Raw genomic sequence first — 27445 nt, forward strand, 5'->3', positions numbered from 1 at the left:
ATGTTTAGCCGTAGAATGATGATTTGACATTTTAGTTTCCGTTGGAAAATTCTACAATTTTAGATATTTTTATTAGTGACTAAAGTTATATAAAGACCCATAAGTTAATAATACCTACTACTATTTCAAAAATGTTGAATATTTTTAATTTCCCCATACAAGAGTATTATTTTGTATCAAATTTATGATATTTCAATTAATCAATACTTAAACTTTATAAACGTATCCAGTCTTGTCAGTTTAATATTGCCAACTTATCCAACAACTTCAACATAACATTGTCAAAAACATATTGAACTTTGATGATTTTGATGAATTAGATTTAAGTTATAACGCCACTGGTAAAGCAACATAATATAAATGTTATAAATCATTTATGTACAAGTATTTTATAACTCGTTTAAAATGACTGAAAGCAAATCAATTTTGCACGAGTTGTATGTGTTTTCGGAATGGAAACCAGAACCAGAATATTTGGTAAATATCTATGCAATATGCATTTATATTTATTCGTATAGTTTAAATTAAATGTTTACCTTTGATACATTTTTAGCAAAAACCTGATAATTTATTGCCGGAAAATATATCGAGTCTTTGGCGATGGTTGAAATTTTTTGGCCCAAAGAAAAGTTTGATTGATAGTGTAACTGCGTAAGTAAAATTAATATAAAATTTAAAATGCCAATTTAAATATAAAACCTATAGCGATTATTTTTTATGTTTAAGGCATAACGAAAGACAACAGAAATGGCAAATAGCTTTAGGAGATGAAGGAAAAGTTATTGCAGTTCTTACTGATAGTATATTAGAAATAAGAACTAAGAGGTCAGAATATGCTACAATAGCAGCTAGAACTACAGGTATTATATTTAAATCCATTATAATGAATATAAAAATATAAAATAGCTCTTATAAATAAGATAACAAAATAGTAAAACTCTTTTTTTTAATCTTGTAGTTTCCCGAGATGCCTATGCACAATGGCGAAAAGTAGTGTGGAGCCCCGACTGTTCATTTTTAGTTGTAGCTTATGGTAATGGGGTAGTCAGTTTCTTTGATCTTACTGCATCAAATCTATTTAATATACCAGCTGTAAGTATATAAAATTTTGTTTCACTTTTAAAACAGTAACACAGTTATATGTCCAATTTGTTTACTATTAGACACTTAAATAACTACTTGATGATTGATATGCTTTTAATCCTGAATTTTGAAAAAGTAATTCAAGAACTACCTTTTCTGTCTATAATTTTTGGTTTTGTTTATGAATAAATAATTTACAGGACTGTTCAAGACCAGGTGGCTTGGAATGTACGGATAACACACATGCTGTTTCAGACATAATATTTATGCCGCTTAGAGTTAAGGATACAAAATGGTGAGTTGTGATAAAGTTTCCTATACTACAATATTTAAAAAAATATATTAAAAAAGTGATGCTAGGTCTTGTTTATAATTCTTACAGCTCTATTATTTTATAGTAGTGTTGACTACTTACCATCATATCAGTCTTTTATTAATCTGCCTATACATTTTGAATATAAAAAAAATACATAAACATACAAGTTATGTTCTTTAAAGATGTTCTTTGTTGTGATGCATATCAGCAAGGTAATAAGAAGTACCTTAAGGGCACTTACTTTGTTTCATTTTGAAATTTGTGGCTCCTTAATTGTATCATGATACCTGGCAATCACTCTGACCTGCTCGCCTATTCGCCGATAAAGTGAGTGACGAGAAAGTGGGAGCTATAGAGGAGTATGTGCACAACAGCTTGTATACTTTAAGAAATCAAGCAAAAATAGTTATTTATCATGGATTTGAGCTTCAAGGAGTCCGACGGCAATGGAGTTAGGATGTTTAAAGACTTAGTGAGCGACCCGTTTCTACTCGTCGTATACGTGCCCGTAGGCGGCGAGTAAGGACGGGTCGCTTCTGAAGTCAATAAAGGCGAGACTTTTGGTTCGGCAGAAAATCTCGCGACATTACAGCCTTGATTAGGGTTTCTCTGCTTTCTTCTGCATAGAGAAGGTCGGCTTTAATATAGTTTCCTTTTGTTTTGTTAGTCAGTAAGAATCTCAAAGCCTAATAAGAAATCTTATTAGTATTTTGGATAACAGACTTTCAGACTAAACCAAAGCCCTTATTTTTGTATGCTCATGAGACAACTATTCCTTCGATGCCGCTGACTAGAGCATTTATAGTCGTTCAAGTACCGCCTATATATATAGGAACTGGGAGGTGTTGGTGGTGACATACGACGGCAAGCTGCGCGGGTATCTCGTGTCGCAGACGGAGGGCTACAAGCTGCACCACGTGTTCCAGTTCTCGGGCGGCGTGGCGGCGGCGGTGTACTGCGAGCCGCACAACACGCTCTACGTCGCCGGCCTGCCGCGGCCCGCGCGCGATGTATGACCTTTAAGTTTCAAGTATTATACAATATAAAAATATTTCAACAGTCTGAGGTGCAGCTAATAATTTTATTACAAATTAGAAAATGTACAATTTCATCTCATCCTTTTCATAATCACAGCAGCCCGAGTCCGCGTCGGCCGCCGGCCTCACTGCGTGGCGCGTGCTCAACGACGAGCCCTTCTACAAGCTGTCCGTGGTGTCCGACGAGCTGGAGGCGCGACTCGCCAACGAGCGCTTCCAGCTTTACTGGCCGCTCGTTTTCAACAAAAACTTGGTGAGTCGAACGTATCCCCGGGGTCGACCGGGCGGACGGGGTCGCGGATATTAACGAGGTCCGCACGGGGTGCGCACGCAGGACTTCATCGTGCGCATGTCGGCGTCGCCCGAGCGCGGGCGGCTGGTGTGCGTGCACTGCTCGGGCGCCATCTCGGTGTGGAGCGCGCCGGCGCTGCGCGCGGAGCGGCGCTTCCCGCTGGCGGAGCAGCCGCAGCACGCGCTGGCCAGCCCGCTGCCCGCGCCCGCGCCCGCTCCCTCGCCCTCACCCGCGCCGCCGCGCCCCGCGCACGTGGCGTGGTGGAGCAACCAGGTCGGTGCCGACGCTTCGTTACCATCTGTACTATGTCAAGCCTGTTGCACCTAACTCGACTCTCGAACTTTCTTTGTGTAATTCGAATGATTTACATCTACTAGCAACCAGCAGTCACTATGTGAGCGCTGAGAATCTAAAGTTAATTGATTACAGTAAATTATTTGTTGCTGGGTACCATGTCAAACTTTGAAAGGGACACATTCATAAGTCGAGACCTTTCCTACTCTTAAATTATTTTGTTGTATGAATATTTTCAGGAAATAATAGTGTCACGGTTCACCGGCTCGGTGACGGTGTGCGAGCTGCAGGAGTTAAACAACATTCTTGGCAAAAAACCTGAATTCTTCCAAGGAACACCACAGGTTTACTTTTTACCATAACATAATTTTTATTCAAATAATTCACATTATCTCTTAAGTATAAAAACAGACCATATTCACAGACATTTTTGTAATCGTGTTATTACGAGAGAAACTTTTCATTAGCGTATAGGTACCTACATAATAATTTTTTTTTTGGTAAATGGTCACATTCGACCGGAATATAATATCCAATGCGTACATTAGAAATGATACCTGTTTTTTTATTAATATAATATTGTAAATAAATTCATTTGAATACTCCCCCAGATCACATGTGCTCACGATGGCGTTTTCATGGTGTTGGAGTGCGAATCGAACGTCATGCCGGCTAAAAAGTCTCGCAGTGATGAGTCCGTAAGTTGTTATGAGAATATACAGTATGTCGTGTTCGGGCTTAAAGACTCAATAATAAGGAAATACTACTTCACAATGAATCTAATTAAGTAATTATAAATTGTCATAATTAATTCCAAGTATTATACGCGTTCCCTTGAGAAAAACTTTGTGTTTTTAAATAATATTTATTCCAAGCTGGAGAAGATTTGAATTAATTACTCAAACTGATGTACTTCCGGTTAGTAAGTGAGTCGTATTTGGCAAAATTTTGGCAAATGTAGGAGGTAGCGATGATTCACAGCAAAGCATGAGAAACTCGTGACTTTGGACATGTAATCATAGTTAAGATTAATTCGTTCAATCCATTTGTTAATTTTCGATACAGTTGCTTGTGAAAAACAGATTAAAAATAAATGAAATAGTTTTTTGAAATATCTTTATAAAAATTTCAAAGATGGAAGTGGTGCCCGCGGATGAGGAAGTCGACGACTCAATGCTCGAATTGGCGAAGGAGCTGTTCAAGTCGGTGCTGTACACTATCACTGACATCGAGACGTTCCAGCCCAAGCCCAAGAAGATAACCGTAGTTTCCAGAATATACAGGCTCCTGGGTGTCAAGAGTACCACCCCCATGGAGCTGTTCTCTAGAAAAGTAAGTAGTTTGTTTACATTAATCTCGTTAACTTTGGATTTACAGTTGAACAAAATTATACGTTGAAAAGGGTGTAGATGTATAGATAGATAGAGAGATAAGATAAGCTAATTTAGATGTAAAAGTTGTATATGACAAACAAAAGACAATTAGGGCACTCCAGATGTAAATAAAAATAATATTCTTGTATTAGTATCCGAGCGCACACACGTCGCCCATTCAATGGACTGTGGCCTACAGGGAGGTATTGTAGAGCTTAATTGTGTGTGCAAACTCATCCACGAACAGTTGATAGTAATGAGAATAAGTTTCTAATTCTCATAATCCGATGGCTCATCAATCTCATACAATTAGACGGTAATAGTTTTGGTGCAAGACTAATGGCAAATGTTTACAACAGGGTTGACAATGTCTATTCACCTAATTTTCCAAAAATCAAAGCGAAATTCTCCAAATTCGGGGAAAAAATGACCCAATTCCCCACAAATTTCCCACACAAATAAAGGAAAGAATCATGTTATTGTATGTCTTGTTTTGTGATTTATTGTATAATATTTATTTGTTTATTGCGTCTACTTCTCATTCTCATTCATTAAGGAAACTATCGTGTCTATGTATAGTCCTTTACTATACACAAACTAAGGGTGTCCCATATTGAAAAAGTATTTACTATCAATTTCAATTTAAAATCGACTACAATTTCAAACTTCGTACTACCAAAACATTGGCTAAAGAATCAATTGCCGATATTTTTAGTGTAATATAAAATTCCCCGCGTTTTCACCGCATAGTGACAATCCCCATACCAATCTCCGATCGAATTCCCCGCAATTTGGGGAATTCTCCACACATTGGCAAGGCTGGTCTACAAACACTTTATCCTGAAAACTTACAAACTTTGGATTAAAAACGATTTGACTATAAAACCTTATACTGGCTCGACCTATGTGAGCTCTCCACAAAACCAACAAAGCAGCTAATATTAATAAATAAAATTAAAAATGAGAATACAATCAATTTTATTTTTTATTTACTACATATTGAAAACTGTAAATTATCACAGATCGAAAGTGGCAACTACACGGAGGCACTATCTCTGGCAGAGACCTTCGACTTGGACAGCGACCTGGTGTACCAGCAGCAGTGGAGGAAGAACCCTGTCTCCACCGACGCGATACACAACTATTTGGTAACTTACACTAGGAAATCGTTTATATAGTTTTAATGATTTTGGAAAATTTTCTTGGTGGTAGGGCTTTGTGCAAGCCCGTCTGGGTAGGTACCATCCACTCACCAGTTATTCTACCGCCAATTTTTTTTTAATTTTGAAGGGTGAGTGAGCCTGTGTAACTACAGGCACAAGGGACATAAAATCTTAGTTCGCAAGGTTGGTGGCATATTGACGATGTAAGGAATAGTTAATATTTCTTACAGCGTCATTGTCTATGGGTGATGGTGACCACTTACCATCAGGTGGCCCATATGCTAGTCCGCCAACCTTTACAAAAAAAAGTTAAATTGAATTAAATTAATTCTAATTTCAAGTTTAACTAAATTTTAATAATTATATATTTTAGGTCAGGATCAGGGTAACCTTATTTAAATTTAAAGTCTAATATGATAATGATAATGGGTTTGCTCATATTTACTTTACCCATAAACTAGTGTCTTTAAAAGGCGAGATAATGAACCAGTTTGTATTGGGCATGTATTACCGTTAAATATGTTGAAGCATAGGTCGCTACACGCTATATGTAACAGCATCGCAAACATATGATGACCAACTACATCTTACGGAAGTGTTATTTGCAAGAGTGTACTCGTGCAATGATATAGTATACGCAGTCATTATAGCCTAGTAATATGCGAGTGGCAAGGCTGGTCCTTGTATGTGTTTGTACCCACACGGTAGTGTGCGACAGTTTCTTACGGAGGGTGTGGTGTGTGTGCAGAGCAAGGTCCGTAAGAAGATCTGGGCGGTACACCAATGCGTGGACAGGCTGCCGGAGTCGCTACCGGCCGCCAACGAGCTGCTGCATTTCGGCCTGCAGCTCACCAACCAGAAGATACTGGAAGGTCTGTGTTTCAACTTTTTTTTTTTTAGTTTATCTACTTTTAACCGTTTCGAAGAAAGATTATGTAAATTTATGTGTGTATTTCGATAGTGTTTATATTTTGTCATAAAAGATTTAATCGTCGATATTAATAATATCGTTTTTGATTTGACAAGCTGTAAAAAAGCTTTTATCTCTTGGAAACTTTGTGTGTTATTGTTGTGTTCGGGTTTGAAGGGTGAGTGAGCCAGTGTAAATACAGGCACAAGGGACATAACAACTTAGTTCCTAAGGTTGGTGGCGTATAGACGATGTACAAATTAGTTAATATTTCTTACAGACCACCACTTACGATCAGGTGGCCCATATGCTCGTCCGCCAACCTATACCATAAAAAAGAGTAATACATTAGTATCATAGTGTAGTAATAATATTCTAAAATATGTAGCTCCTCAAATAACAGGTCGGGGCAATAATAAAATTAGTCATTATTCCATTATTTCAGGTGGTCGATTTACTCGTCCGCCAACCTATAGTATAAAAAAATGAAATATAGTCGCTTAAGGCAGTGGCGTGTCCCGCAGAGATAAACAAGGGCTTGCCGGAGGAGCGGTGGGTGGGCCCGGCGGGCGTGACGCCGGCCGCGCTCAACGCCTACACCAGCGAGCTGCTGCGCTGCCGGCACGTCATGCTGTTCTACAAGGAGCGCCTCGCGCTCTACGAGGTGCGCTACTCACCACTGATACATCAACCGCTCAAAATCAAAAATCAAAATCAAAATAAACTTTATTCAAGTAGGCTTTTATAAGCACTTTTGAATCGTCATTTTACAATTAAGTGAAGCTACCACCGGTTCGGAAAGTAGATTCTACCGAGAAGAACCGGCAAGAAACTCAGTAGTTACTCTTTTTTAACATTTAAAAAATACAACGTCATGTTAATTAAATACAATTATTTCAATTCGAGTAACATCTGAGCTGCGATGGCCGCGTGGTTAGAACGCGAGCATCTTAACCGATGATTGCGGGCTCCAACCCAGGCAAGCACCACTGTATATAAGTGCCTAATTTGTGTTTATAATTCATCTCGTGCTCGGCGGTGAAGGAAAACATCGTGACGAAACCTGCATGTGTCTAATTTCATCGAAATCTGCCACATGTGCATTCCACCAACCCGCATTGAAACAGCGTGGTGGAATATGTTCCAAACCCTCTCCTTAATGATGAGAATCGCAAATGTACAGGCTGTTACTTTAATTTACTTTTTTATATTAATAATATCAGATCTATTGATATTATCAATGTGGCCAGGGGTTTTTTTGGGCGTAATCCCAATATTTGGTGTGAGTTCCGATACTTATTTCTTCTCACCCACACTCGAGCCGAGTGTAGCTTTAAATAGTCCAAAACAAACTATTGAAAAAATAATGATGACTAGCTCAAAGTAAGCTGACCATTCGTTGTAGGTTTTGAAAAATTAATATAATAGGTTGGGGAAAAAGTTTCTTCGTATTTTATATGAAAATTCAAAAAGTTTTTTTATATAGTTTATTTACATTTGACTAAAGTATGTAGGTGCCATTTTGTTCCATAACTTTTTGCCATCTTGTTGGTAGGGACATGATCCCATTGCTGTAAAAATTTTGGGGCTTCTGATCGAAAAACTGCGACAAGTGGTTTTGGCAGTCCTCTCGTGATGTTAACCTGACACTGCCTAAGGAATTCTGCAGAGACCGAAACAGATGAAAATCTGAAGGTGCAAGGTCAGGACTATACGGCGGATGCAATAATACCTCCCAGCCAAACTCTCTTAATTTTTGTTGAGTGGCTAAAGATGTGTGAGGTCTAGCGTTGTCATGGTGAAAAACTTCTGTTGATCAATTTTGGCCGCTTTCTCTCAATTTCTTGCTTCAATCTCATCAATTGTTCGCAATACAGTTCTGAATCGATGGTCCTGCCGGGCGGTAACAGCTCACAATGAATGATGCCCTTCCAATCCCACCATACACACAGCATTACCTTGTTGCGAGTTAATCCGGGTTTTGCCACAGTCTGTGAAGCTTGACCGGCCTTTGACCACGATCTTTTTCGCACGTTCTTGTCATATGTCATCCACTTTTCATCACCAGTTATCAGCTTCTTCAAAAATGGTTCGGTTTCATTACGTCGTAATAAAGAATCACAAATGAGTACACGGTTCATTAGGTTTCTTTCAGTGAGTTCATGAGGCACCCATATATCGCTATATATAGCTTTTTTGTGTACCCAGCTTTATTCAAATGAGTCAAAACCGTTTTGTGGTCAATTGCCAGTTCTTCAGCTACATCGTAACTACTAATATGCCGATCTTGCTCCACTTTTTCAAAAATGGCATCAATTTGTCCGTAACAGGGCGACCAGAGCGAGATGCATCTTTGATTTCAAAATTTCCGGCTTGAAAACGCTTAAACCAAACTTGCGCTACTCTCACAGATACTGCATTAGGTCCATAAACATCACAAATTTTTTTCGCGGCTTGAGTTGCATTTTTACCTTTTTTATAGTAAAATTTTAAAATGTATCGAATTTCTTCTTTAGATTCACTCATTTTAACAACAACAAAAACAAATGAAAATCACACAAATTCCTAATTTGAATTTGGAAGTGCCTTCTTTAAAATTAAAACTTTTTAATGATACCAAAACCAGCCAGATACAAATGGTATAGCCAAAGAGATTTTATTACAAGTTCATACATATTATATGCGAAAAAACTTTTTCCCCAACCTAATATTTTGTACTAAATTTTAAATTGTAGTCGGTTGTAGGGCGTGCCCGCGGGCGATAATAATTTAGTACTGCTTTGTTTTGTCTCAAAGGGTGAGCGTGTCAGAATAATTACGTGCAAATGATCTGACATCTTAGAATGGTTGGCGAGGGATTACTTTATTATTCACGTGAATATTAGGTTTCAAGTAGACTGTTTGGTTCCCTGCTTCCCTTTAATATAAAATCGTTAAATTATATCATATTATGAAGAATTTAAAGATGAAATTTGTTTATCTCCTCGCCAAACCACTTCTTTTTGGTTAATCAAGGTAATTGGAATGATTGTATGTTTTAAAATTTTATTAATTGTAAAATAAATAAAAATATTCTACTGCCGAAACCCGGGATTGAACCGGGGACCTTTAGATCTTCAGTCTAACGCTCTCCCAACTGAGCTATTTCGGCTTCGAGGTAAGTTGCTAAATACATACATGTATTCAACATAAATATTTCTACTTAGAACATTTTATAAATAATAAGATCGGCTCCAGTTGCACATAACTTTTATTATGAATCAGTTAAATAAAAGCCACTGATGTCTCAAAACGATACTTACAAATAAAAAAACTCTTTCTTTCTTTAAAAAAGGCTGCCAGCAATTTAAAGTCGTGACCCGATTATCTTTGCCCCCAGTGTGGTAATGCTTATTGATCCACTTATTGATCCCACGCCTTTCGTACGTTTCTACATTAATAATTAAAAAAAATCTTCCATAAATAATTATATACTGGTGGATTTCTCAGGAAACTTCGAGTGTATTCAGAAGATGATTAGGGATTTTGACAACTATAATAGATTTTGTTTTGATTTCATTGCACTGTAAAATGCAGGCCACTCATCTTGGCCCCACAGTGATGAAATCGTTTTTGAATGAATTTTAATGTAAAATAGTATAGTTTAGCTGGAATTGGAATTTGTCGATAATCTTTGTCAAATAGCAATAATTGCGTGGAATGCGTGAATTGCAACGACACCTGCATCGATTGTCAACATTCTGCTATTGGGATTTAATACTGAGATAAAAATCGGTTGACGCTCTATAGGTCAAATTACGAAAACGCTTAAAGTGAACTTATTATATATTTTGATAAGGATGAATACTGTGCGACAAATTAATAAAACAATAGTAATCAGGTATGTTTTATCAATTAAAAATTGGTTAATTTGTCTTATCTAAAGATATATTCTTAGACGTACGCTTCAAAGATTATTTAAACATTACAAGCAGGTTCAGAAGATAAATTGTAATGAATAGTTTCATGGCGAGGAACATCCTTTATTACGGAATATACATTAAGTTATTACAGTTAAAGATATATTATTGTAAATGGTTTAATATTTCATTTTTTGTTCACATCACAATAACAATATTGTGATTTAAATGTTACATGCTTTTGTCATTAAAATTAAGGCATGAATGAAGAACCATAGTTGCAATAATTTTACAACTGTACTACAGTTGTCTATACAATTACAAAAAAGTTACAAATGACTAAAGGTATGGTGTTGACCACATAGAGAAAATATTTTTTTTTTCGTCAAAAATACAAATACGGCTGCCGAAACCCGGGATTGAACCGGGGACCTTTAGATCTTCAGTCTAACGCTCTCCCAACTGAGCTATTTCGGCGTTGATAAAATCACCCAAATAATGAAACATGTTTGTTGAAAGAATTATGTTTATATATTTTCATATGCTACCACCTCAGCTTATAAACGTATCTCAGGATAAGTAATCGTCGTGAACTTACAAAGGCTACGAATAACTTAACTCTTAAGTGTGTCGTAGCTTTTACAAAGATATGCTGTGCTGTTCTGCATAGCATCTTATATAATGTTTGTTTCATCTTTTATAATTTTCGTAGCGTTCTCTCGGAAAGCAGATTTATTGTTACTTTAACATAATTTTATATACGTTTATTTATAATATAATACGCCCTGGCTTCGCACGGGTGCAATTTATTAATAAAGATATAACCAGGAATAAAGTTTTCCAGTTCCAATGCAAAATTAAAATTGGATTTCATCATACGTTTCGGAGGTTACCCCTACATATAAACCAAGGTTTCGAATATAGTATGCATTATAACGACATTTTATATGTTTATAAATATTGGCGAAGTACAGCAATAATAGCTAAATATAAATTATTTAGTTAAATTATGACTTTTTCAGGCAATACTTCGTTGCGAGAAATCAACATACGTAAAGGACGAATACGACCGACTCAGAAGCAACAGTATAATGCACAGCGCTATGGAAATTGCCAAAGAAGGACGCATAGAGGCGCTCACCTGTCTGTGGCCGTATATTAAGAGTCTGGACATGCAGCTGGCCGTCCTGGACAAGATACCGGAGACCCTCTGCCCGCTGACCTACCAACATCTCCTTCCCACCAAAGAACCGCTCGAGTGGTTCGAGAAAAAATCTCCCATAAAGATAAAGCCATTCGAGCACGAAAACGACTGGTGCAGGAACGAGATCTTCAGGTCAGAGCTCACAACCTCGGAGAATCCGGCTCGGCATCCGCCGCCGTCGACCCCACCTCACGGCGTATTTCGTTCTCGGTGCGGCTCGCGCGCAGGCCGATCTGGAGCTCCAACTGGTCGTCGGACAAGACGCCGGAGGGCGCGGAGGGTGCTGCGGGCGCGGCGGACTCGGCGGGCGCGGCGGGCGACGAGGCGGGCGCGGCTGTGCTGACTGGGTGGTACGAGCGACGCGCGCGCGCCATCGAGCGGCGCAGCGGGCTGGCGTCGCACGCGCTGCGGCTGGTGGCGGCGGCGCAGGCGGGCGCCGTGCCGGGCCTGGAGCGCGCGCTGTTCCTGCTGCGCACGCTGGACACGCTGCTGTACGACCTCAACGTCGAGGGCGTCTCGCTGGACGACCTCGAGACCATGCCCAATCTCGAGATCTGCAAGCTGCTCATGAAGATGGTCGGTTTCATTTTCTATTTCGCCCTTGGCGGTTGTGCTTTACGTCTGTTTAGATATTCGTATCTGCATTTGTGTTTGTTGACGTTGTTGTTTCGCTTTCAGTCGACGCGGGAGACGTTTATCGCGGATTTGAAGCAGTTCCTGGTACCCTTCCTGAAGCGATACCAGGATCTGACTAGATTCCCGGGCGCCTGTCTGTCGGGTCTCATCGAGTTCCTCGAGGACATCAGTAAAGAGGATCTCTCTTATATATTACTGGTAATTTCTGTTCGAATATTATATTAAATCTAACCCTTTAAAATAAAAATATTTAGTTATCGAAATAATATGCAATCAAAGGAAAAGCTATACTTGCAATTGTAAAAAAGCTTATTAGTATAAATGAAAATATCTCATCCTAGATCATGGTATAAAAAGGGTAGTAGCGGGGAGAGGGATTGCTGGTTTAAAAGAGAGCGCCTTACCTTTTGCCATCTCTTTACGAGTCAAGGTACACATTGTCCTCAAGGCGCATTCAGATGTTTCACACGAAAAGCGTCAGCTTACTCGGGGCCAAACAGTACTTAGTAATCGAGTCTACGTCGATTTTATTTTCGTATCGTTCGTAGGTGCTACAATCTCATAAAGAATTCGAGCTGGACGTCAAGGTGCACCTCGAGCTGGTGGAGCGCTGCCTGTTCGCGCACACCGGCACCGAGCAGCTGGACATGGCCTGCGACCTGCTGGCCACCATCCTCAAGGAGACGTCAGTGTCCCACGACGCAAACGCCCCCTCCGCCCCTCGTGCGGCCGGCACTGTAGGCGCGTGTCCACAGGGACGGCAGCATCGCGCCCACGGCGCTGGTGCGGCGCTGCGCGGAGCTGGAGCGGCTGGTGGCGGGCAGCGGGCGGCTGGCGTGGCGCGGCGTGCGCGTGCCGCCGTGCGCGCTGCGCGGCCTCAACCGCGACGAACAGCACGCGCGCCAGCTGCTCACGCGCGTCGCGCGCGGCCTGGCCAACGGGTGAGCGCGCGCACTCCGCTTACTGCCTTGCCAGTAAACAGAGATCAAACAAACAGAGATTTCATTCATTTTGTTAGAGTTTGCGATACAAACTCTACCCTTACTTAAAAAAAATACTTATATGTATTTAAGCGAGGAGAAACCGACGCAGCAGGACTGGGAAAATCTTCTCAAGGACATGCTGGAGCTCCAAAATACCCTTTTCGATTGCGTCACGCCGGAGCAGTGCTACGAGGTATGGTGAAATCGGTTCATTCGACTGACATACTTCTAATATTCATGACTGTTACTCGAGAAGTAAATTTGTAATAAATCTGAGTAGAAAAAGTTCAGGTATTGTATCAGGAGTCGTCCACAGATCTACGCGTCGTCTCTCCTGACGTCGGGCGACGCTACGAGCATCCGTCTGTCGGGCGCCGTGCTCACGGTGTCGCCGGCCGGCCCGCCCGCGCCGCCCGCTCAGTACCGCATAGACTACAAGCGCAGCGTCGAGCTGGTCCTGAACGCTGCCACGGAGTACTTCAACTCTGCCTCGTCTCTCACTGACCCGGCCTTGGAGATAGCGAGGTGAGGTCAGCCGTGCGAGCGTACTAGGCCTATTATCTGACGTGTCGGACATAGGTGGGCGAAAGTAATGCTATACATAAGGGTAAAAAAATTATGAGCATCATATATAAATGTCCAGATTAGAGCAGCTTTACTAGGTCCACGCGGTTTTTTTAAGCCCAAACAACGATGCTGAGCCTTGGATTTATTTACTTGAGGCACACCTGATGTGCCACAGTAAATACGTACGTACTAATTATTCTTACAATTCTTTTTATCAGATGCGGTGATTATGGAATCAAGGTTGTATTAATAAAAATAAAAGATACGAAAATCTGACAAAGTTTTACACAATTTTCAAAAGAAAAACAAAATTAAAGTGATTATTTTGTATTGAATGCAATCTGGTCGCGCGGCTCGCAGTGGACGCGCCTCTAACATCGAAAACTTAATTTTCAGGTGCTGCCTGCTTTTGATTGAAGATGGAAATAAAGAAATAGAGCAAGAACTGGATCTCATATCCGCTCTCCCTATTTTGAGCGCCTTCAACTTGACCATATTGCCCATTCAAGGTATTATTAGAAAAAATCACTTGAGATGTGAATACCGAAAAACTAGAAAAATTTGTTCCGTTTTGCGGTGTTAAGCCGTGTAAACTACAAAGTAGATTTCCTCTGCTGGAAAAATATTAGTTAACATATTTATATATATAATTTAACCGACGATGTCGTTCCAGTTCGCCTCTGCGAAGATAGAATGAAACTAATAGAAGATTGCCTGGCGTCGGATCCCAACGCGTATCTAGCGAGCCACAAGCTGCTCAAACTGGCGAAGCTGCTCAGGATCGCCGGAGACGACGAACAGAACAGGTGACCAGACCGATGGACAAACGTCTATTCAAAGGCGAATGAGACTGCGAAACGCGAACACGAAGGCGATAATCGTATCGTTTGCATAACTTGTATATGCACTAGAAGTAAGGATAAGCTTATAACGCCAAGTTTTCGACTCCGCAAAGTCAATAAATCTTTCTTGGGGCAAGGTATCCATTTCTATAATAAAATTCCACAGACATTTTTAACTTTGCCGTCTCGTAAATTCAAATCGTTCATAAAAAATACATTGGTGAAAAAGGCGTATTATTCGATACAAGATTTTGTAGATGATAAAAAAGCATGGAATTAATACCTGTTGACTTCCAGGCAGGATATATTAATTTAATAATTGTATTAACTTAAAAATTAACTAACATGACTGTATTTTTTTAAATGTTGAAAAAGAGTAACTACTGAGTTCCTTGCCGGTTCTTCTCGGTAGAATCTACTTTCCGAACCGGTGGTAGCTTCACTTAATTGTTAAATGACGATTCAAAAGTGCTTGTAAAAGCCCACTTGAATAAAGTATACTTTGATTTTGATTTTGATTTTGACTCACGCGTCGCAGGGAGGGCACGGTGCTGATGGCGGTGTGCGCGCGCGCGCTGGCTGCGGGCGCGGCGGGCGGCGGCGCGGCGGGCGCGGCGGCGCGGCGGCTGGCGGCGCTGCGCCACGCGCCCGCCGCCGCGCTGCTGGCGCGCACGGCGCAGCACGCGCACGCGCACGCCGACACGCCCGAGCGCAGCCGCCTGCTGGCCGCCGCGCTGGCGCACGCGCCGCCCGCCGCGCTGCACGACATGATCCACGCGAGGTGGGTGTTTCTTTTGCCTTTATTATTTTTTTTTTATGGTATAGGTTGGCGGACGAGCATATGGGCCACCTGATGGTAAGTGGTCACCATCACCCATAGACAATGACGCTGTGAGAAATATTAACTATTCCTTACATCGTCACTGCGCCACTAACCTTGGGAACTAAGATGTTATGTCCCTTGTGCCTGTAGTTACACTGGCTTACTCACCCTTCAAACCGGAACACAACAATACTGACTACTGTTATTTGGCGGTAGAATAAATGATGAGTGGGTGGTACCTACCCAGACGGGCTTGCACAAAGCCCTACCACCAAGTAATTGACCTTTATTGTGTTGCCTCGATTGATTTTGACCCGTATGGCCTTCGGTTGTATTCTGATCGGTGTGCCCGTTCGACGCTTTGCGGCCTCTCGTAGAGAATCGTGCCGTTTCAATTGGACTGTGTTAATTTTAGACTGAATCTGGAGTTGGAAAGCTTGCAACAGATGGGCGCGGCGTTGAGGGATAACCATCGTCTGGAGGCGCGCTGGTCGTCCACTGAGGATGAGTTCGCGGATGCTATCACTACGGTACGGTTTGCCTTGCAGCATTATAGTTTTCTGCGAAGATACAACCGGTTTGTAATAATCTAGCGATAAGTTTGCTAAGAAATGTAACTTTTACTCTTTTATCTGTCTTATCTAGGGTGTAATCATATACAATAAAATCTATGTTCAATTTTTTATGAAAATTAACAAAAACAGATGTTGAAAATTAACGAGGACTGATGAACTTTTTATCACAATCGGAGACGTTAATTTTCTACTTTTCTTTAAAGTAAAAAACACAAAAGCAAGTATCTCCCCCCGTAACTTTAGGCCTTTTTCTATATTTCCGTCATTGAACGGAATATTTGAAAAAAAAACGGATTCACTTTGGAATAAATAAAACATAACAAAATAAAAACCTATAGTGGAATCCTCAGTTGTTATCCCCACTGGTGGTCATCTACACATAGGGATGGCAGTTTCTGTCCAATAGGCTATTTGACTGGTTTTTAAAATCCATTTTATATTATTTAGTAGAAGTTAAGGAACCCAGTAAAAGTTGAATTTTTTATTTCTAGTACATATTTACCGAAAAATATCATATTAAAAATTCCTTATTTAAATAGCGCGCAAAAACGCTACTTGGCCAATATGACGCTGCAATGGGGTCGGTGACGTCACTTTGTTGTATTTTAATCTGTGGTACATATAGTAGAAAAGCAAGGTGCGTGTCAGTGTCAGGAGCGTTTTGTGTCACGTGACAAACGTTTGAAAAAATGCATTTTTATTTATGGATTTTTGAATAAATTGAGAATTATTTTTAACTTTCGTTAGTATATATCATTTTTTAAACTCATAATATACACCGATTACAATAATTCACAATTTACTTTTCGCATTGTCAAATAGCCTAATGTAGCCTAAAGTATACTAATGTTAATTTTTGTGTTTGTAGCCAGTCATAGAAAAGAAAGACTTAGTGCCGTCGCCACAGACCGAGAAACAAGTCCCTCTACTCAACTTCCTGTTGGACACAGTGCAGAATAAGTTCAATTCAAGGTGAGCCTTCCGAATTATTAGTAAAAGTCATGCTGAATCAAAGTCGCTTTCTGTCTCCCGTATGGCTGACTGGGAAGGTTTTTCTGTATAATTTGATAATATTTTGGTACATAGACCTACCTGAAAACCTTGGGTCTGGCCTTGATATAAATCAAAATGGTCCTGTAGTATACAACTAGTGCGACTGAATTTATTTCTGCAGCGGCAAACCCGTCTCGTCGGACACGACGGAGCGCACCGTCCACTGCCAGGAGTTCTATCGCTCGCTGTACCTGGAGCACGACGTGTCCAGCAACTACTACTGCTACGACCGGTTCTCCATACCGGACGACCTCGACGGGGAGTCCAGCATCGGCCAGGCGGTGCTCAAGTGGTTCCACATCCAGAACAGCCTGGAGGAGGGGGCGATGGGCGAGCTCGAGGCCGACGGTGAGACATCCTCGTCGGTCGTGCGTGGACTCGTGGCCGGCTCCGATAATACAAGGGGTAACACAGCAGGCCTGTCCGCAGTGACGCACAAGTGCGCGGAGGAGCTGGTGTACAAGGACACGGCGCTGAGCGTGGCGGCGGCGCTGCGCGTGCGCGGCGGGCTGCGCGCGGGTCCGGCCCGCGCCGCTGCGTGCGCCGCGCTGTACGCCGCGCTCGTGGCCGCCAACGCGCCCGCGCTGCGCGACCACGCCTACCTGGCCGCGCCCGCGCAGGTACGCACCAACCATACGAGCCTATCCCATTGTAGTTTATATGACACTAGAGGACTGCAGTGCACACATTGGGGGAGCGCAGTGCAGTGCAAGATTTTATTTTTGTGTTTGCACCACTGTAATGTAATAAATTTGTATTATATAATAAATATTCGTCTCGAGTACGGCTGGGAAGGAAAACATGGAGAAATCAGCATGTGTCTAGTATGAATGACATATTGCCAAATATCAACCAGCAGTGGAGCGACATGGCAGTGCCTCCTTCCTAACCTTCTCCTCAAGGGAGAGGGGCCTTAGCCCAGCAGTTGGAAAATTATAGTCTATTTTGATATTGATTTTGAATAAGCTTATGATTGCAGTCAAATGGAGAGATATTATAAAAATATTATTCAAATTCTAGCTAGCTCATATAACTTTGAAACAAAAGAATGCGTCAGAGGAGCAAATGGAGATCATCCGGCAATGCATCGACAAGCTGAGCGGCATGGGCGAGGTGGAGCGCATCCGGGCTCTGGGGCTCTCCGTCAACGGGCTGCTGTTCAATGCGGACAAGGACTACCGGCGAGAGGTCATATATCGCCTTGCCAAGTATGTTAACAGTTTTAACTCACAACGCCTCAGTCGACTGGCAACTCTGAATGAACTTTATTTTTCTTAAATAAAATAGCTAGGCGGTCTTGTGACTGGCCCAATAAGTGGTTACCATTGATGCTTTATTAAATATTAACTGATCCATAAATTTCCATTGCGCCACCAACAAGATACATAGTTTGCGAGGCCCTTGTTTTTTTTACAGTACTCTGATCCCAATGTTATGTTGTACTTTTTCAAATTTCCGTAGGCGGTGTGGGCCTTACGCCGCCACTGACTAAACTAAACTTGGGAATATTCCGCCCTAGCGCCTATATATATACTGATGCATTGTTATAAGTTATACTTTAAGCCACGCAAAAATTTTCTCTTCAATTGTGTTTTATTATTAACTATAGTTTTTGAAAAACGATAAAATATGACTGCCGAAACCCGGGATTGAACCGGGGACCTTTAGATCTTCAGTCTAACGCTCTCCCAACTGAGCTATTTCGGCTACAATCTATAAGCTGAAATTAACTAACAATATGTATTATGGTTTGATATAAATATCGATATCTCAATACTAGGTCCGGCATGCAGTGCTCTGGCTACGTTACGTTGAATATTAATTTGTACTTATTATTTTAATTTTTATATTATTATTATAATTTATATTTATTAAATTTCGGTGTGAAAGGCGTTTTTTTATATAAATTTGTACTTATACTAACTTTTATTAATAGACTGGTGCTCGCAATACATTAATTAATATTCTTTTACTTCTCTTTTTTTTCTATAATTCAAATAAAAGCTAATATTGTTTTGTAATGGCCCAATCGTCAGAAGGCGTGCATCTTAACCGATGATTGCGGGTTCAAATCCAGGCATGCACCACTGTATACAATTTGTTACATTGTGCTTAATTTGTGTTTATAATTCATCTCGTGCTCGGCGGTGAAGGAAAACATCGTGACGAAACCGACATGTGTCTAATTTCATCGAAATTCTGCAACATGTGCATTCCACCCGCATTGGAACAGCGTGGTAGAATATCTTCCAAACCCTCTCCTTAATGGAAGAGGAGGCCTTATCCCAGCAGTGGGAAATTTACAGGCTGTTACTTTACTTTTACTTTACTATTGTTTAAATATATACAGTCATGGTTTTGCTTTCATTAATGAAACATACTATATACCATGAAAGTTTTGGTGATTGCGTATGAAGAAAGGAAATAAAAATTTAAATATTCCTAATATTATCGTATATAGAATTTCTCAAAATACATGAACATAAATGCATCTCAACATAGGCCATCTCACGATAACAAAAGATAACCTCGCCAAAAGCGGCATCGTTTTTGAGATAAGAATGACATGATGCAGTTTTCGTCACTTAAATCTAGATTCTAGACCTTTCACGTATTCCAATTTATAATCATTTTCTTCCAATAGGTAACTATGAAAAACGTATTTCTTCTTTAAATTATTTTTATTTGCTTGAAAAAGTATTAACTACATACATATTACATATATACATACATACATACTTATAAATATTTACTTAAACACTCATTGATATGTACTGTACAAACTGTTATATATATACTCAACTTATATAATTAAACTATATTTTATATCCAATCCGAAAAAAGGGAGGGCTTCTAGTAATACATTTGTATTTAATTCTACTATCAAAGCATTTGTGTAAAATAAATAATTACGTATACAATTATTATATATATAGTGTATTAAGTAATTTATTCAAATCAATTGGTAATAATTTAAGAATATATATTTTTATGACATAAAACCAAAAATAGGTATTTTGCTGCCGAAACCCGGGATTGAACCGGGGACCTTTAGATCTTCAGTCTAACGCTCTCCCAACTGAGCTATTTCGGCGATATCAATAAGTTCGAATTATATGATCATTTCAATAGTACTAAATTTGGTCATATTAATAAATCTAAATAAAGGTGTTATTAAAATCTTTTAGGTGATAAATACTATTATAATTTAGTCCTCTTATTTTTGTTACACTTTGTAACTTTGTATTGGTGCTTGCTGCATTTTTTATTCGACGACCTCTGGTCGAGTGGTGTGTACACCGGTTTTCATGGGTACGCCACTCTGAGGTCCCGGGTTCGATTCCCGGCCGAGTCAACGTAGATTACCATTAGTTTTCTATGTTGTTTTGGGTCTGGGTGTTTGTGGTACCGTCGTTACTTCTGATTTCCATAACACAAGTGCTTCAGCTACTTACATTGGGGTCAGAGTAATGTATGTGATGTTGTCTCATATTCATATTTATTTATATTATATTATATAGCAGATTAAAAAATGGCAATCTTTTAGTCGAAAATAAACATACTAAATCTGAATGACTATCTATAATTAGAAAATATTTATCAAGAATAATATGGTGGTAATGCTCCGTGAAAGCCGGTTTGGGTAGGTACCAATCATCACCTACTTACTCTACTTTTAAATAGTCCTACTAGTGATACTATTGTCTTATACAATTTTTATTCGTATACGAGTCAATTAATTTACAAGCACGATGACCACGATACCAATTTATACGGACGGTGACCATTTACCACTAGATAGACCATCTAGTGGTGGTCATCCATCATCTACGAACCAGTTTCCAAATTTCTTCTCTCCAACGATGATATAAATATCTTCCTCGGCTCGTCGGGCATTCCTGCTGGGCGCCAATTTGCTGTAGCTTCGTTTTGGCGGCCAGGTCGGTGGGCGCCGAGCAGGTGCGGCTGTCGTGCGCGCTGGCCGAGAAGTACCAGCTGGACGCGCTGGACGTGTGGCTGCACGCCGCGTGCGCCGCGCCCGCGCGCGCCTCGCCCGCCGCCGCGCCGCGCGCGCCGCACGCGCCGCAGCGGTGAGCCGCCGCGCCCTCTTACGGCCTCTCCTCGCTTTATTACCGTTTATTCGGGCGCCACATCCACTCTCATGTCTGAGAACGTTCATCTTTCAAATCGCTGGGCGTCCATAGATATGGTAGTGATTGAGTTGCTCGTTTGCATCACGAGCTTCTGGGATTAAACCCCAGGCTGTTAAAAGTTACTGGGTTTATCTGTTGAAAATTTTTTCATTAGTGTATACTTTCGGCACTCAGAAAGCACGTCGAGCCGTTGGTCCTTTGCCTGAATTTTTCCGGTCAAGTCGAATTTCCCGAGTAGAAACTGTACCTGTACTAATGTACTTGCGGACTCACTGTACGCTATAGTATGCACTTAACTGCATCCCATGTAGTTGGTTGGACTGCCTTGAGATTAGCCGCCGTGAAATCAACATGGCGACATAATCACTATCGATTAAGATAATTAATTATTGAGGCTCGTTTATAAATAAATGTAAATAGAAGTGACTAAAATATTTTTTACAAAGAACAATAACAAATTGCAATCTTAATGATATAAATTTTCGTCGTTTAGGATTCGAGAAACCCTGTGGCCAGTGATCGAAGGCAACGACTACGTCGGCCTGCTCAATTTCTTCACGGTGCTGAAGAACATCGAAGACAAGACGCTAATGTACGGACTCACCGCCGTCGAGCATATCAAACTCCTGAAGAAGGCCAAGGCCGCTTCGCAGGGTATACGAATACAACAATTTATGAATTCATTTTTTAAATATCGTTCATCAATCTCATCATACAGTATCGCAATTAAATCTTGGAAGTTTGACTGAGGTGTTTAAACAAAATTCGATACGATGTTCTTTATAAAGACATTTGTTTTTTCCTATTGCTTGTTAAATATATTTACATACATATATCTATAAATTACGTTTTTTTAACTAGTAATTACGTTTTTTTAACTAGTAATTACGTTTAATTATTGGCTTTATTATATTTTATAGACTTAGACTACAAGTTGCTGCTGGATCAGCCGTCAGCGGAACAGTTCACGGAGCATATCCTGAGCATCACAAAGCCGGAAAACGTTGGTCTGCTGATGAAGTTCCTGCGCACCCTGCCGCCGGCCTGCAGGCTGCCGCTCTCCGTCAACTCGCTCTTCACGATGTGGCTCACCAAGTACTTCTTCAGCGTACGTTGCGTGCTACACTACAACAACAACAACAACAGCCTGTAAATTCCCATTGCTGGGCTAAAGGCCTCCTCTCCCTTTGAGAAGAAGGTTTGGAACATATTCTACCACGCTGTTCCAATGCGGGTTGGTGGAATACACATGTGGCAGAATTTCTATGAAATTTGTCACATGCAGGTTTCCTCACGATGTTTTCCTTCACCGCTGAGCACGAGATGAATTATAAAGACAAATTAAGCACATGAATCAGCGGTGCTTGCCTGGGTTTGAACCCGCAATCATCGGTTAAGATGCACGCGTTCTAGCCACTGGGCCATCTCGACTCACTGGGCCATCTCGACTCTACACGTGTTACACTAATATCAATAAATTATTCGTAACATTCTAAGTGAAAGTTCAAATTTTGAGTGCAAATTATTTGTATTCGTACTTGTGTGAAATGAAAAGCGTAAATGTTTGTACTGTCAGGTGGGAGCTTCTGGCGCCAGCAAGAAGTGGATGCAGCAGTGGCGGCAGTGCGCGAGCTACTTCACCAAGCTGCCCAAGGACGAGCTGCTGCAGTTCGTGGCGGCCACGTGCTTCTCGAGTGATGCGCTGCTGCGGTGAGGGCACCAGCTCACACCGTACACGCCACACCATAAACAATACCATGGATCCCACAATTTACCTAAGTCCATGAGTCCAACTGAATGATAAATCAATTAATTTGTTTTCGTAATTAATCTCATGTCATCGTGACGGTATGAGCAAAAGATGACGAGCCTGCTTGTATCCCGATTATACTTCGTCACGCAGTGCAATAGCGTCGGAATAGTCTTTTCCATCCAATCCTCGTCCTTTACCTCTCAGGTAACCTCGTACCTCATCCTAGAGAGAGAAATTTGAAAAGTTGATCAGGAGTCAACACCGTTTATTTTTTTCCTAACAAGCTCGAAGAGAAATGTAGGTAAACTGAAAGTAGATAAAGTAAAAATAAATGACTGTTTCAAAGCAGAGTGCCGCCGGGGACGCGCAACCTCATGATAATGCAAGCGGTCGACTACTGCCAGCAGGAACAAGAGAATGATTTCAAATTCAACAAGAAGTAAGCCTCTATTGCTCTCAATGTTTATATAACTCTTCTGTACGAGTGTTTGTGACTGACGACCGTTTAATAACCGTTTTGTTGTTTTTTTAGTTGTGTTTGAGACCCCTTGCCTTTTAATTTGTACCAGGTGTAGGTGTCACACCAATTGCTTGCTTGGATTTATTTAAAAAATATTTATATTCTTGGTCAAAATTTTATTATAAATATGTCGAAGGATGTTACAAAATAATAATCCTACTAGGACGATTGCAGTTCCTATTCCAGTTAAAGATTTAAAAAAAATATATCATGCCTAAGCAGTTTGGGAAAATATAAAACGATTTGACAACGATGACTAAATACGTAAAAGGTCATAAGTGGAAGAGAGGCGTGAACATGACACGACAGTACGCCGCCGAGAAGAAATATTTACTGCTAGGCTTACATTTACAAATGAAGATGTCATTTCCCTTCTGCTTCATAACAAAACATGTGAACTTTGAACTGCTGTTTCGGTAATTGTAAAGATACAACAGTCAAGCCTTTATTAATTAGTAGTATTAAGTACATTAACATCTGACATCCTCGACCTATTATAATCCAATGAGAAAGTTATATCACGACTTGTGACTTCCCCAGCGAGCAGTCGTGGGCGCAGGTGGGCCAGGAGCTCAGCCGCTGGGCGCGGTTCCTGGAGAACTACCACTCCGACAGCGTGCAGGCCATCGTCGCCGCCAGCGACCTGCCGCGCGACCAAGTCTGGCCGTAAGATACTCAGCGACGGCGACCGGCGCTCTTCTGTCTATCTGTTATACTGTTGCTTATTATTTGGGCCGTCACTAACGAGTGATGATATTTTGTCACCAACACGATACGGTCTCCTTGTTCGAGGCTACCATTGAGGTTATCGGTGCTCTTCTATTTGACGGAAGCTGTTGCTATTTACTTTTGTTCTGATTCAATCGCCTCTGACGAAAAATCCTTAAAGTTTCGATCGGTTAGTTAAATGTTGATCTGTAGAGGGATACAAATATCCCGTGTCAATAAATTAACACGTCCGGCTACCGTTTTTTTTCCAGCGATCTAGAAAAGAGCCACGGCGACACGGAGCAGGTGGTCGACGCACTGGCGCGGCTCGTGCTGCACGGCGGGCTGCGCCCCGCGCACCTGAGCTCGCTGCTGCAGCTGCTGCGCGTGCCGGCCGAGACGACGGACGTGTTCCAGCGACTGCTGGTCACCTGCGAGCACAGCCTAGAGTGAGTACCTGCAGCGCTCGCCCCGCGTCACGCACGGCTGGCTGTGGCGGCGGCGCGTGACGCGGGGCTTGCGCAGCGACACGGCGGCGCTGGCGGCGCGCGTGGCGCAGTACCACCGCGCGGGCGCGGCGCTGGGCGAGCGCGTGCTGCAGGCGGCGGCGCGGCAGGCGGCGCGCGCGGGGCTGCCGCCGCAGCAGCAGCTGGGCCTGCTGTCGCTGGGCCGGCGCGCGCAGCCCGCCGCCGACCTGCGCCAGGTGGCGCTGTCCACGCTGCAGCTGTTCCGCGCCGAGTGGCCCGACCGCGACTGCGCGCACCGAGACGGTAGGCGCCATCGTCTGCTCACTTCTTACACTCGTGTTCTTTTCGTTAAAGACTAATCAAATCGACTTTTCGTAATTTCATTGTCTCACTAGACTCGATAGAGTGAATGCAGTCGCCACATAATGAGGCGAGTAGCGATGAAATTAAATTTTATACATAATTTTATCTGTACAATGTTATGCAAATTATGTAATGTTAAACAACGAAAATTTACTTTTATAGGATTATTTATAAAACTAGCTGTTGAAGGAATAATTACTATCAAATTTATAGAGGAGAGTCTGCTGACGCCGGAAGGTCGCCAGGAGGCCTACAACGAGCTAGTGAATGCGTGCGACAGCTGGCAGCGCAAGAAGGCGCTCGTCGACGTGCTGGCGTGCTGGCCGCCCACGCACAGGTGGGGCGAGGCAGCAATAGCAGCTTATGTATTGACTATGACTTAACAAAGATTTATCGTACATATTGAAACTATTCATAAATGCTTAAGCATCATTACTGGTTTTTGTTACGTACTACGTGTATACAGTTCATAATTTATACCACTGGCTCCTCAAATACAGTCAAATCGAGTTAAGAAGTCAGACTTACATATATCATGTATCATATACATGTATGCCAATCTACTAAACTGAAAAAACAACTTCAGTGGGTAGCAAGTTAATGGATTTAAAGTTAAAGGTTTTATCCTGTGGAGGTGTGGAGGTATAACACAGGCACTAATTCACACATTGTTTCGTAGCGACAGTCGCAGCCTGCACTGCGACTACTTGTACAGGCTGCTGTCGCAGGACGCTGACGTAAAGGAGAGCTTGGTGCTGATTAAACTGCTGCTGACACGGCCTGTGCTGGAAGATGAGGTAAATGAACGGAATCCACTTCGATTTTATTTATTTATTCGCTTATTTCCTTAGTATTTGTCGCCTGCAGCTTCGCATTGATTTTAGGGACTTGTGCCAGGACTTAGGCATAAAAAATATTTTGTTTTTTTGCTCCATATTACAAAATTAGTTCAGTAATTTAGCCGTGAAAGAGCAATAAATAGCCAAAGAGACAGTCACTAGTTACTTACGCATTTATAATACTAGTATATATGTACTTTTTTGCAATAAAAAAAATAGGTTTTATAAATTAAATCGGCTAAACAAAAAACAAGGAAGTATGTAAATGAGCTAAGACTAATAGTCATTGGAAATGTTACTCTCTCTCATTTTGATAAATTAATCTTTTAGCAGTAAATGTAGGGAAATTCATATTTTTTTAAATAGACTATCAAAAATGGAAACTTTATCCTAAATAATTCATTCCACAGGAAATCAAGTGGCTGACTGAAAACGCAGGAAGTAATTCACTCATTAATACTATTTGGGTGATATTGCTTAGCAAAAGTGAAATATCTCAAGACCTTTTACGCAATTTAGTCTTAGAGCACAAGGCAAGTATGGTTTATGTATTACTATATAATAATGCTAAAGGGTTGACGTGACGAAAACAAGTGTTTCGAATGTAACGCTACGACGTGAAAGCTACAACTAAAAATTTTTAGAAATATATTTTTCTAGATATATAGACATAGATCTAAAGATGATCTAACTGCTAATTAATTATTGTGATAAGGTGTTTAGATGTTTTTCGGTGTGTTATAAATTTAGGAAGTGTTTTATTTTGTAACTATATTCATGAGTTGACATACATAAGAATTAACAACATTAAATGCTTAAATATATATATACAAATATGAACTAAAACTAGTTACTGTATAAATCTTGACCGCGTGGAATGGTGGCAAGAATGCTAGCAGCATTTCCCCGTTGAATCGCAATTCCGATCCTCTGGGCAAAAAACGAACCAGCCTCCTGTCACCAGTGGAGGCAATGAGGCGAGGTGTTATACTTTTGATGAAGCTTTTTGCACCACTACTCCAAGGGCCAAGCGTTTCATATTAATATTATTCGTTGACATACTATATATGTTTATCTTACGATATTATAAAACTGTAATATTTATTGTTTTAGGACTCAATTCAAAAAGAAGAAATTGAAGAAGATTTAATAAAGGAGTTATTAGATCAAGGAATGTTTATTAAAATGGTGTCTACTCCGTTGTACTCATCTATTATTAATTACATTATGAACGCTGATTCCTGTGGTGTGGATGCTTCAAACACTTACACTATCCAGTGGGCAGCTGCAGAACTTATCAAAGCAAATTATTTAGCTGAGGCGGGAAATCTGCAACTTTTAATTACAGGTGTGCCCTCTGTACTGCGTGGGTTCTCCCAGGCAGTGCTATATTGCAACAAAATGCCTCAACAATAAACAATATATAAAGGTGTCTACATGTATTGTATTATACCGATAAATATGGTAATATGAAAAATAAGTTATTAAATTATAAATTATTACATTATTTTTCACTTTGTGAACCCTATTATCATTATCAGTATAGCTTCAAATAAATCGGAATATAACATTATTATCAAAAAAATTAAAA

General features: G+C 40.9%; 1 protein-coding gene and 4 non-coding genes across 6 annotated transcripts; 1 reads left to right on the plus strand and 4 right to left on the minus strand.

Annotated features, from left to right (window-relative positions):
- Positions 1-259: 259 nt before the first annotated feature.
- LOC124544268 (NBAS subunit of NRZ tethering complex-like) lies at positions 260-27345 on the plus strand. 2 transcript variants are annotated; one of them, XM_047122743.1, is made up of 41 exons: positions 260-477; positions 554-651; positions 727-860; positions 959-1092; positions 1284-1378; positions 2232-2409; positions 2534-2689; positions 2771-3001; positions 3262-3366; positions 3634-3720; positions 4157-4354; positions 5418-5543; positions 6307-6430; positions 6993-7132; positions 11390-11703; positions 11799-12147; positions 12250-12405; positions 12756-12892; positions 12963-13148; positions 13281-13383; positions 13507-13715; positions 14154-14266; positions 14431-14563; positions 15138-15380; positions 15838-15952; positions 16866-16969; positions 17169-17398; positions 17480-17670; positions 18071-18258; positions 20992-21141; positions 21698-21858; positions 22125-22312; positions 22781-22914; positions 23307-23396; positions 24018-24143; positions 24458-24634; positions 24711-24955; positions 25229-25352; positions 25695-25812; positions 26265-26387; positions 26968-27345. In XM_047122743.1, exons 1-41 carry the CDS (start codon positions 406-408, stop codon positions 27268-27270), a joined length of 6588 nt encoding a protein of 2195 aa, XP_046978699.1. In that variant the 5' UTR covers positions 260-405; the 3' UTR covers positions 27271-27345. The 2 variants fall into 2 exon arrangements, with proteins under 2 accessions (XP_046978699.1, XP_046978708.1); XM_047122752.1 differs by having other exon boundaries at positions 2537-2689.
- On the minus strand, positions 9547-9619 carry Trnaf-gaa. The gene has a single exon. It is a non-coding gene; the product is annotated as a tRNA-Phe (tRNA).
- Trnaf-gaa lies at positions 10772-10844 on the minus strand. The gene has a single exon. It is a non-coding gene; the product is annotated as a tRNA-Phe (tRNA).
- On the minus strand, positions 18685-18757 carry Trnaf-gaa. The gene has a single exon. It is a non-coding gene; the product is annotated as a tRNA-Phe (tRNA).
- Positions 20072-20144, minus strand: Trnaf-gaa. The gene has a single exon. It is a non-coding gene; the product is annotated as a tRNA-Phe (tRNA).
- Positions 27346-27445: the final 100 nt, after the last annotated feature.

This window comes from Vanessa cardui, chromosome 1 (genome assembly GCF_905220365.1).
Source record: "Vanessa cardui chromosome 1, ilVanCard2.1, whole genome shotgun sequence".
Taxonomy (NCBI): Eukaryota; Metazoa; Arthropoda; class Insecta; order Lepidoptera; family Nymphalidae; genus Vanessa; species Vanessa cardui.

Coding starts and splice junctions, on each gene's coding strand:
- LOC124544268 (XM_047122743.1), top strand. CDS start 406: ATGACTGAAAGCAAATCAATTTTGCACGAGTTGTATGTGTTTTCGGAA. Junction 13,149..13,280: donor GCGCGCGGCCTGGCCAACGG/GTGAGCGCGCGC, acceptor TATGTATTTAAG/CGAGGAGAAACCGACGCAGC. Junction 14,267..14,430: donor GACCATATTGCCCATTCAAG/GTATTATTAGAA, acceptor ATGTCGTTCCAG/TTCGCCTCTGCGAAGATAGA.